Source organism: Chelonia mydas, chromosome 21 (assembly GCF_015237465.2).
Source record: "Chelonia mydas isolate rCheMyd1 chromosome 21, rCheMyd1.pri.v2, whole genome shotgun sequence".
Classification (NCBI taxonomy): Eukaryota; Metazoa; Chordata; order Testudines; family Cheloniidae; genus Chelonia; species Chelonia mydas.
The window spans coordinates 11,776,895-11,789,114 of NC_051261.2; the positions used below are offsets into that span (position 1 = coordinate 11,776,895).

At 43.7% G+C, this 12,220-nt stretch overlaps 1 protein-coding gene across 3 annotated transcripts in view; it reads right to left on the reverse strand.

Moving 5' to 3' along the window:
• Positions 1 to 722: 722 nt before the first annotated feature.
• The window catches only part of SRPK1 (SRSF protein kinase 1), a 46,497-nt gene continuing 34,999 nt past the window's right edge, over positions 723 to 12,220 (reverse strand). For all 3 annotated transcript variants that reach the window (XM_037884817.2, XM_037884818.2, XM_043533422.1), the window contains 5 exons: positions 11,807 to 11,907; positions 10,520 to 10,627; positions 8,426 to 8,495; positions 4,389 to 4,481; positions 723 to 3,329 (listed from right to left, as the gene is read on the reverse strand). In XM_037884817.2, the coding sequence (XP_037740745.2) occupies positions 3,145 to 3,329; positions 4,389 to 4,481; positions 8,426 to 8,495; positions 10,520 to 10,627; positions 11,807 to 11,907 (557 nt within the window). In that variant the 3' untranslated portion in view covers positions 723 to 3,144. The remainder of the gene's footprint in view (positions 3,330 to 4,388; positions 4,482 to 8,425; positions 8,496 to 10,519; positions 10,628 to 11,806; positions 11,908 to 12,220) is intronic.

Here is a 12,220-nt window from a genome sequence, read left to right on the forward strand (position 1 = left end):
CCCTTCCAGAAAGGCTGCACCCTGATCTTCCAATTTCATACTTCTTTTGCAGCAAGGGTTCTCAAACAGTGGGTTGCGACCCCATTTTAATGGGAGTGCCAGGGCTGGCGTTAGACATCCTGGGGCCCAGGACCAAAGCCCGAGCCCCAATGTCCAGGGCCAAAGTCCCACAGCTGAAGGGCTCAGGTTACAGGCCCCCACCGTTCTCGGGCTGAAGCCCCAGGCTTTAGGATCCCCCTCCACCCTGGGCAATAGGGCTCGGATTTTGGCCCCCCCCCCCCCCCCCGGCCTGGCAGGGCTCAGGTTTTGGTCCCCTCCTTCTGAGGTCGTGTAGTAACTTGTTGTCAAAAGGGGGTGATGGTGCAATGAAGTTTGAGAACCTGTTTTACAGTAAGGAAAGCTCTAGATGCCTCAGTTAAGGCTCCCTATTAGGGACTATTAAATGGAAAACCATGGCAAAGTTTGGCACATGGCTATTTAAAGGGGACAAACTATTATAGCAACGTCTTAGTGTTTCCTAGTTTAGAAGATAGCAAAATAAGGATTTTGCAACTCATTTTGTGATTTCATCTACCTAGATCAGACAATACTGCATGTGAATGGGGTCTCAAGACTAAATGCGTGAACCTTGGCTCCCTACTCTAGCAGAATACAAAAGTTAATGGACAGACAATGGCTCTGAATGAAGCTACCGAGGGAACATATCAGGAATAGAATAGATGTGGGTTATTAAATAATCTGTTTTATTGTACGGCATTTACAAAGAAAAGACAATGCACTCAAGTAGAAAGAATAAAAATGTATTTTCCTTCAGGTTTTAGACGAACACAGCAAGTACAAATCCTTTAGTGAGCACTTTATGGCAATTTGGAAGTTTAGTGAACCCCAAGTGAGTGAGCACGAGGGACAAGACTGAATCCTGACAGCTGCCTCTCTGTGTCTTCAACCCACAAGCTGGCTCTTTTACTGAGCTAGAGGGAAAAAAGTCCTCTTCTGGTGGTGATGGGGGAACGGATACCTCAGAACCCAACGTGCAGACCCCTCTATGAGGATCTCATTCCTTTAGGTCAGCCAGGGTGTGGAAATGCACAGGGCAGGGTGAGCTCTAGTGACGCCACCAGAAGTTCCATTCACCCTTCCAAAAAGTCTTCACAGTATTAAAACAGAAGGTCAGCAATACACAGTCCAGTCCTGTCTGTAATCCCTTTACAACAGAAAAAGAAGCGACTCTTGGAGCTGGGGAAGGAATTCCAGATTCCAGGAAAATCATTCAGCAGTTTTAAACTGTTTTGGTATATTTCCTTTAATCTTAGATTATGCATAGAGAACCTGACTTAAGAACCCCTAAATGGACATGCAGCCTGGATTTCGTCAATGGCCCAGGCGGTGTTACGCTGGACAAGCAAGAAAATATAGGGCAAGATGGTTATACCTTTAAAGTGGATTAAATAAGGACACCAGCTTTTGTGGATGGAAGGTTGCGATAAACTGAGATTTCAAACACACACACACAAGAGTGACATGTAACAGCCTCGCTGGCAGCTTTGGTGTTACTGTCTCAAATAGTGCCTTCTTGGCCTTCTGGGAGTTCCAGAGTCCTGAGGCAGCTTCTGTCCTCTGAGAACTTCTTGATCCCAAAGGCCTGTTTGGTCCATGGTGAGGAAGGGCTGTTCAAGTCCCTACCCTGCCAAAACCTTGCTTTAGAGTAGGACGCAATGAATCTGAAATCGCTTAGGAAAGCCTAGGAGAGATGCATCGTAAAACTAGCAAACACTACAATGCTTTAACTTTGAATTAAAATAACCGCCCCCACAAACCTGTTACACCCAGCCCCCTCTGAGAAGTTTAAAAACCTTATATAATATTCTACTGGGGCAACCATATTTGGGGTGATTTTAGGAAACAGAAGCTGACCCTGTGTCTACAGGAAAAAGCCAAACCAGGTAGTTCAGCTGTCCTTGTGTTAATCCCCAAGTACTCATTCATCTCAGAAAATAAAAGGCAATCCCATTGGGGAAGTTACTTCTAAAGGCCAGCACCTAAGGCAAGCTAACACAGTAGAAATCTTTACATTAAGCTTTGGAAATGTGGTGTTTCGAAGTCAGATAACACAGTGTGGCTGTGACACACAGATACCACCAGCCCCTCTTCACAACTGAATGGTCAAAATAAGAGAAAGTACATTCCATCTTTCCAGACTGAATACCAACTGCTCACTGATGCAATGACAACTTCAGAAAAAGCAAAGGAAGTGCCAGTATGGGCAAAAAAAACCCCAAAAAACTTACAGCTCACTCAAATGTCTAGGAAGAGTTGCCTGCACTCCAACTACCACTCTGCCAACAAAGCATGCACACATCTATTCTGAAGATTGTGCATTTAACCAGTTCCAGCTTTTGCTTTTTTTTTTTTAAATTGTCCATGTGAAGTTTTAGTCCAAGGGCTCAGGCATTTGAGGGAGCGTAGCAGGTTTCATTGAATTCAGAAACTAATCTGAACACTGGGGAAAAATAATGGTATTAAAAATAGTTTTTAAATACAGCTTTTCATAGGATTCAGTGGCTAAAACTAAAGAAAAATTATTTGACTGGAAAGAATGTGGAAAGTCACCCAAGAAACGCAACAGACACCTGGGGATGGGTGGAGGATTTCAAGTTCTGTTCCACATGGAGTTATCACCCAGGTACCAATCTGCCATTTCTCATCCTCCTGCTGGCTACTGGCCGTGCAGTGGAAAACTGACTCCTGGAGTCAGGGAGTCACAGATCTTCATATCCCCTTCATGGGTGTAATTTAGTTAAGGGAACATACACTAATGCAGATCAACTCACGCCTACACTAACAGGTAAGAGACTCGGGGCAATTTTGTATTCCAGTCACTCAATTAATCTTTGGCAAAGCCCAATCAAGGCAAAGCTCACAGGATGCCCACTGGCTGAGAAGAGTCTCCGCTTAATCAAATAAGCAAACTCAACTGAACAGGTTAAATTTATCTAAAATCTTGGAAGCCTTGAAGGAAGAGCTTCACACTGAAAAGGAACAAGGGGGGAAAAAATGGATCTGGGGTGGGGCAGTTGGAACACCTGGGTGTACGTATGCTATGCTGTAAACCAGAGTGTAGGGCTGCGGTGTTGGGTTGAAGCCCTAGGAGTTAAGCCAGGGGTGCCTGAGACACTCAGCTGCTGTAGCCCGTTTCTCTGGAATCAGCTCCAACATAGGTAATAAGAAGTCTGTGAACGCAGCTGCCTCATCTTGGGACCACTCGTATTTCTCCACCAGAACTTCAAAAAGGCCCCAGGGCTTCAGTTTGGTGATGTGTTTCAGATCCCCTGAAAACAAAACAGATACATCAACAGTAAGTCACCAATGGTACCACAGGGGCTTACCAAGTTACTCCGGGAGGTATCAGGACTCTGGTGTTGCTTTGGTAAATGCTGTCTAGGGGCATAAAGAATTGAATTTTAACAACCCAGGTTTCCCTCTTTATAAAGCTGCCCTTGGAGGTCAGCCAGTTTTATAAGAAGGTCCCATCTCTCTCCTCCTACTTCAGCCCCACGGTTTCAATACAACATGATTAGTCACTATAACTAAAAAAATACAGACACTAACACAAGGCCACTCACTACTTGTACTGACTTGCAGACACTCAGAACCAGTCTGAGGGGAGAGGTTCTGCATGTAGCAGACAGGTGTTTCCAGTTCAGACTGCGAAATGTGAAGGCTGCCTGACAGCAGAGAACAACACACTTCAGTCCTCATGCTCTACCCAAAGGAGAGAAGACGGATGCACTTTAACCACTAGGTAGCTTTAAAGAGCCCTCACCATGCCAGAAAAGTATTACTCTAAGAGATTCTCGGCCTGGCTAATACAATTCTGCCAGCTTCCTATTGCTCAGCGGACTATCGCTTCCTCAAATAGTGTTGTATCGTTTCAGAAAATCCATGGAAGAACAATCTTTGGGGTTTGAAACAGCACCTCAATATTCATGACCACAGGGTACTGCTGCTCTGGCAGAATTAGAGTAGTAGGCCAGGAGCTGAGCAAAGGACTTGGACAATTCTAGACAAAGGAATTCAAAAGCACGTTAAAGCCATTAGTTGATAAAAACTGACTGTATGATGCCAAATCAGCCCACAAAGCTGACAAGCTGACCACAGCAGTGCTCTCCAACCTGCTTATGGCTGGGGAGCGTTGAGATGAGGAGCATTGGTATGCACTCAATAGCCAGATAAGAACACACATACAGAGTGGCACCTTGGTCCTGTGGGAATCTTTGGTGCAGCAGCCAGAAGATTTAAGATTATGGCTTTGCTGTGGTCTAGTTACCTGGTAGTTCCAGCAACAGGCATTAGGGCACTCCTAGAAAAAACTTGCTGTTTCCTTTTACCTTTTTTGGTGAAAAACTCCTTGGAATATTTTCCTGCCACAATGAGCTTGCGAGGTATTTTCCCCAGAAGTTCTATGATCAATGCAATGTGATCTGCGTGTTCCAAAACATTTCAGAAAGAAGAGAGACATACATAACAGATATCAATACAAGGCACTCCATACAGAGCAACAGCTCTGGACACTGACAGAGCAGCATGCACACCTCCATTTGGAAAATTTGTCACTTGTTTTCTTCACTAACTGGGAGGGAATGGATGAAGTCCAGAGTTAGATTCCTCCACTAGGAGAATCCTTGGATTGTAGTTCCCAGCCCTCTAGGAACTCAGGGACCTGGGGAACCCTATTCTTCATTGATAGGTGGGCTGGTGTGGAACAAAAAACTGGTGTGGATGCTCCGTCTCCCGATTGTCTGCATCCCTGGTGCCTGGAGGAGGAAAGGGTGGGGGGGAAATACCACCTCTGTGATCGAAGAGCTCCTGTGAATATTTCCCACATAGGGCAAAGTGCCTTGGAATTCTGCCTAGAAGCTCTACAGTATGCGCAATGTGGTCTAAAACAGAAGGGGAAGAATAAAATAAAAGGGACAGAAAGATGGGAGAAAGGACAAGTGGCTGTAAAAGGCTTATTTCAACAACAATCTCGTGGGACAGAGGAGTTGTTTAGAGGTAATCTGCTGAAGGGGAAGGAATTTTAACTTTATGATGTATAAAGCGCAAGTGGTTTACACTTTAAGAAATATCAGGAATATCCAGTTTGGTCTCTCAGTTATGCTGGAGGAGTCCTCTGAGTCTAAAGAAATACCCTGGAGGCACTCACCCCTCAACTGAAGAGACAAGGGTGCCTGAAAGGTTGAGAGCTTTTCTTCCAAGTGTTTGAAATTTGAATTTAAACCGATTTCAAACAGAGACTAAAACACTTTCAGTCCACACTGCTCTGATTTCAGTCCTGTGATGGACAGGACTAGTGTGGGCTAGGATAAGGTACTAGGCTGAGACTCTGAGAATTAGGTTTGCTCTGAGTTCCGTCACTGAACTGCTTTGCCAGCATCAGAGTTTAAGGCCAGAAGAGATCTAGTCTGGCCTCCTGTATACCACAGGCTACCTACACCACCCACACACTAAACCCAACAACGTAATTTAGACCGAAGTATTATAGCCTACAGGAGACAAGACAATCATGTGCCACAGGCAAGTCACTTCACGTCTCTTCGCTTCCACTTCCTCTTCCATCCTTGTCTATTCAAGTTGTAAGTGCTTTAGGGACTCTGACCATGCATGCTACGTATATTACGTAGATGCACAAAGCTCCTTTTCTGGAGCCTCTATACTCTACTGTTAATACAATGAATGTAATGTCACTAGCTTTCCATCTGCCTGAAAAGTCCTGCACCAAACAAAAAACCCTAACCAATCCTAACGAGGGTAGACAAGACCTGATATTTATAATGTAAAACAAGCAGAACATTTCTAAACAGCTTTGAGGCCTTTATACACTATAAAGAACAAAACAGCAACACGTTCCCCTTCGCAGGTGACTTTTAAACAAGACTATATTCAGGGTGAAAAAAAGAGAAAAAGTAAGGAGCAGATATAAATTGATCACTTTATAAACTGCAGTTATGGGATAACCAAAAAACCTGCAGTCCAGATAAAAAGCTTGTGATCTTTGGAACGCTTATCAGAACCCCTGACTACTGAACTGGGCTAGAAATTTCATGAGAAGAGGCTTGCATGAAATTTCTCAACTTAATCCAAGCAAACTTTCCTCCCTGGAAAACTGTGCTCTGGAATGTTTGGAAGAGGTTCTTGTCACTGATGCAGATTTGGCATTTTTCCAGTGCCTATTAAGACTGCTCAGAGACTCCTAGATCAGGGGGATTTACATATATTACACACACCAGCTGTGTGATGTGATTGTGCTTTTCAGCATACAAACTGCACCTGTTATAAGTGTCAAGGGAATTTACTGGTGCAAATAGATGCCTCTGGACCAATTCAGAGACATTCGGACCAACCCAAGAAATGCAGAAAAACAAACCCAACTTGCTACAAAAACGTTAAATGAAGTTTACTTGTTAAACTAAACATGGATTTTAAGAAATTACTACTCCTAGGGAGTCGTCTTACTGATAGATATTAAAGTGACAGAAACAGCAGCTGCACCATGAATTCTTGACAAGTCCATGGAGAGAAAACAAGGTGAGTTATTTCTTCAATGTATGCAGTACAGAGCAAATGGCAACAGAAAGTCAGAACCAAGTGGTAGAGGCACCAGAAATGTTCCCTCTGTTTAAGCTACTGGGAAATGGAATGAAATATTAGCTAATTCCACTGCTCCCGTAAGGTCTATCTATTTAAAGTGTGAAACAAAGCCAGCGGCTGTCAATGAAACGGTCCGTGATTAATTACAGGAGTGGTGCTGAACATCTCACTAGACAAAGCTCCATTTTAAAAATTGTATTTCTTCTGAACAAAGTCTTATAGCATCTGCTTGAAATTCAGAGCTCTGAAATGGACTCAGTACAGTCATAGCTCGGCAGCAAACCCATTATCTGTAAATTCTAAAATGGGCAAGTTAAGATAACACTAGGAAAGGCTACACTCTGATTAGCTATTAGCCGAAGTTACACTGCATATTTATATGTAAAATTTTCACTTGTTGCTATAGCACGTTTCTAACATTTAGAGATGGTCACTTTATTTACCTTTCTTTGAGACAACTTGGTCCAGTGGCAAGAGCACTAGACTGGGACTCGGACAACTTGTATTCTATTCCCTGCTCTGCCCCTGGCCTGCTGCGTGCTATTGGGGAAGTCACTTTCCCTCTCTGTGTCTCAGTTTCCCCAACAGTAAGTGAGGATAAAGGGATTTACATATGGAGATCCACGGATGAAAAACGCGACTTAAGAGGTATTTATATTATAAATAGTTCAGCGTCATGTGTGTTTGCGGAGGTACTACCAGGTCTTTAATCTGTGTCTAGTGCTGACTCAGAGGGTCAATAGCTTAACCAAGCACATTTGGAATATGGAATCTTAAATCAGAGATTATGTATATACAGGGCCAACTCTAGGCACCAGCAAAACAAGCAGGTGCTTGGGGTGGCACATTTCTAGGGGCGGCATTCCGGTGCCGGCCATGCCGCCCCTAGAAATATGCCGCCACTGCCCCAGCTTGCCTCTGCTCCCCTGAGCGCGCCGCTGCTCCGCTTCTCCCCCCTCCCTCCGAGGCTTGCCGCACTGCGTGGCAAGCCTGGGTGGAGGGAGGGAGAAGCCGAGAGGCAGAGCGCTCGGGGGAGGCTGCGGTGGTGGAGCGGAGGTGAGTTGGGGCGGGGAGCGGTTCCTCTACTCCTCCCCGTTACTTCCTGCCCTCCCCCCCACTCTCGCTCACCTCCGCTTTGCCTACTCCCCTGAACACGCTGCCTCTCCCTCACCTGAGAGGGAGGGGGGAGAAGTGGAGCAGCAGCGTGTTCAAGGGAGCAGGCGGAGTGGAGGTGAGCTAGGGCAGGGGATTACAGGGGGGAGCCGCAGGAAGCAATGAGGGGGGGAAATGCGGCATGCCTCGGGGAGGAGGCAGGGCCGGGAGGGGGCATGAAAAAAGCGAGAGTGGCCAACAATTTTTTTTGCTTGGGGCAGCAAAAATCCTAGAGCCGGCCCTGTGTATATAAATTTTACAACAGACAAGGTTCAGATCAGGAGCAGAGGAAAATGATTAAAGCTGTTTAGATCCTATTTATTTTGAGCAGGAAGGTACCCATCTTAAAACAGATGTGAAAGAGGCAGCAGTAAAGACAAGGGAGTGTTTGTTAGGTATCCAGTAACAGAAACTGAACCTTTACTGCTTAGTGCCGGAAATTAAAGCCTCAAGTTTCCCTCCAATACGATTAACCTGGGACTTCTTTACTCAAGCAAGCAGACATGTACCCAAGCAAGGAGCCTCTGCTTCAGTGACTCATAACACAAAGCTTTCTCCATCCACCCAACACCACCTTTGCTGGTATTCCATTTTAAAAGGGTAGACACCTAGACACACTCACCTTCATCCCGGGAGTAGTCTTCTCCAGAGTGGGGCTCAAACAGGTAGTCTCCTGTGGCTAGTTCAAAGGCCTAAACAAGAAAAAAATGTGTTGAATCATTTTTCAAGTTGTCACTGTTAGACTTATGTATGAGTACTGCAGAATAGGTGTGGCAGTTTGAATGTGAAGGGGAAACAATTCCTTGTGAAATCTAGAAAGCCATTAAGATCTATTCTGAACTTCTGTGATGAAGGCACTGCACATTGCCATACAATACGACAGATCCATTAGTGTATCTCATAAGATCATCTCACTAAGCAAAGCTGGATCATGGCAAAATGACGTGTCAATAAGATGAAGTTCAACTATTAAGATACTGTACATAACCAAGAATTCACCAGCTTTACTCCTAGACTAGACTTTGCTTTGTTAGTTAGCTATCATAAGCACGTAGGATACTTAAGCTAAAAAGCTGTTTTCATGAAGCTTCCTCCAAAAAGGCCATTTCCCCCAAGTTCAAGGCTCTTTGCAACCACCTTCCAAGCACATTTTCTCCAATTCTCTACTTCTAGATTTGAAAAGACAGAATTATGCAGCACTGTAACTTCTACATCTTCCCTATGCAGCCCACAACCTGAGCCAGTGCAAGACAGTGTTTCCTGGCTGTCCTGATCCCAAATTCTATTTGTTTTACGCTGCCTCCAAAGTTTAGATTTTTGATGTGCTGCAGATTTTTGCTGATTGAGAATGAAGCTGCATTTTCTACAGTGTTCATACCTTAAGAGCTTGTTTAGCGTCTTTAGGTAACTGTACTAAGGGCTTTCTATGCTCTGATTATGGAACACGCTGCAGAATCCCCTCTTGCTTGCCATCTTAGCTTTTATTTACAAATAAAGTTAAGTTTGTAGTTCTAATGGCTGTAAAGATGCCCAAAAGCAAAGTGTAAACTGACCATTTTCTTCCTGAGTCGGCAGAAAGCCTGAAACAATGGGCTTATTGAACTAAAACTGGGTGTTAAATATGGAATGTGATCATTTAATACAATCGCCAATAACTGCTTTAAAAGGGGCATCCACATATAGTGAGCTCATCCCACAACCTCAAACTGCTTCACATGTTCTCTCAATTGCCAAGACCCTCAAGTCCCCTTAGCAAACTGTCACAGCCTCCAGCTTCTCTTCAACTGTGTGTCATGTATTATGCCTCAGTACAAGAATTTATAATACAATGAAAAAGAGTACTTGTGGCACCTTAGAGACTAACCAATTTATTTGAGCATAAGCTTTCGTGAGCTACAGCCCACTTCATTGGATGCATAAAGTGGAAAATACAGTGAGGAGATTTATATACACACAGACCATGAAAAAATACACATTGTAAGGAAAGTGATCACTTAAGATGAGCTATTACCAGCAGGAGAGTGGGGTGGGGGAGAGAAAACCTTTTGAAGTGATAATCAAGGTGGGCCATTTCCAGCACATTTCCAGGAGTTAACAAGAACGTCTGAGGAACAGTGGGGGGAATAAACAAGGGGAAACAGTTTTACTTAGTATAATGACTCAACCACTCCCAGTCTCTATTCAAGCCTAAGTTAATTGTATCCAATTTGCAAATTAATTCCAATTGAGCAGTCTCTTGTTGGAGTCTGTTCATTATAATACAATGGAAGTCTGAAATCTGAAGGCAGTGTAAAACAGAAATCAAAACAAACAGGAGACACCATACTGAACTGGCTCAGGTTGTGGGCTGTATAGGGAAAATTTAGAAGGGTACTTTTGCAAATTCTGAGGTTTCTGCCACATTTAGGTCTAATGTACTACACAGAACATGGGGACTTGGCTATAAACCTTTAGTTTTAAATAGCATGTTGAAAATATAACAGGGGAGTTCTCCGTAGAGATGTCAGATCAGTGTCCCCAGGAGGAATGAAATCAGATACCAACCAAAATCACAGTGCCTGAAGATGAGAAGAAAAGAATATTCTTTAAAGTGCCATTATAGCCAGAGCCAGCAAAAATGATTCTGTGGTCCACACAGTACACAGCATGCTGGAATTTCCCAGAATTCTCTGCAACTACTGAATGTTGAGGGTCCACCCTGCATGGCCAAACTCACCATACAGGCTGTGCTCCAAATATCAGCTGGGGTGTTATACCCAGATCCTATCAGCACCTCCAGGGACCGGTACTGCCTTGTCTGAATGTCCTCAGTGAAGTGCTTGTGCTAAAAAAATTTTAAAAAAGGTACTTTATTAACTGGTTGAAATCGCTAAAGGAAGAGATTCCTTCAACTAAGACCAGAGAGGTGCTATTTACCGAGATATCTCGCTGATGAAACATGACAGACTGGTTTTTACATTTCAGTTAAGTGGTTTCTTAAATTTCAACAAATGATTAAAATGCCCTAACCAGAGGCACTTTTCCTCAGACAAAATAACCTGACAATTCAGATGATGGCAAACAGTAGCAGCAGCTGTGGAGAACGTCAGTTTTAAAGTTGAACTACAAGAGTGTGATGAATGTTACCAAGTGACTTGTGACAGGTAACCTATTTCACGTCTCTCAGGCACCAACAGCTTCTGTCAGACATGAAGACGTGCAGCCTAAACACTAGGAATCATGTTTAAAAACGGGATGTATTTCACAGCTATCAATTTCGGCGCTAATGCTAGCGGATCGAGGGTTCAAGTTGACACCTGACTAAATCATGATCGTGCGAAGTTAAGTGAATGACAAAGCTTTTGTAAACAAGTTTTAAATAAAAGGTTAATAACCTACATTAATATACCCAGAGAGACACATTTCTATTTCAATCACTACTGAGAAGCAGTTGTCAGTTACTTCAGAAGTCCAACCTTCCCCCTTACTAGACGGTGTGTTGCAGCACCCACCTAAAGCAGAGCAGCAACACTCTTCTAGGATATTGCCTCATCAACAGTTGCAATTCAAAACAGAGGATCCTGAACTTAGGACTTTTCAAGGGAGTAAAGACCGTTCCAAATTATTTTGCTATTTAAAATCATTTAAATTGAAATCTCAAGCAGGAAAGAACATCTAACAGATTTAGAAGCACTGCAGTACAGCCTTTAAAGGCCAAAACTATTTACAGTTTATCTTACATGCTCAGAAATCACAAATGAAACAGTTCCCTCAGAGTGTATGATTTGACAGGCTGCAAAACTAGCTGCAACAAGGCACAGTAGAGGAACATCAGGAGGACTGTCTAAACTTAATCCTTGTATTAAGTTTTATCCCTCATGACATTGCAGGTGAACCATAGACGTTTTGCACCTTTTATTTTAAAGTAAATACAGATTGTCTTCTTCAGCTCCCCCTCCACCCCCAGTCAACTGGAAACCGATTAGTAGCTTTGGTCACTCAACACTGAAAGGTTTACACTTACCACCCAGCAGGCATTTCCTAGGTCAGCTATCTTCACTTTGAGCTTATCTGCATTCCTGGGCTCAAGGGGATTAAGGAGAAAATTCCCAGCAGTGGATTTCCCTAAATGCAATATGCACAACAGCTGATTAAATCCACATGGACAGGGCCACCATCTGCCACCCAAACCCCACAGGCATCGTTCTATGCAGGAAGGATACGGGTCAATGATCAGAACTATCCGCCATGCAGTCTAGCTACAAACCATCAACTCTAGTCAATATCTGTTAACCCCCAAGGCTCCCCCAGAAGGGCATTAAGATAGTAAATTGACTTAACTAGTACATTCTGCCCAGTATACATATGTGCAAGAGCTCCTCCCCCTGTATTGCACAATAAAAAAGACACTGAAATCCTAGCATAACAGAGGATGTGC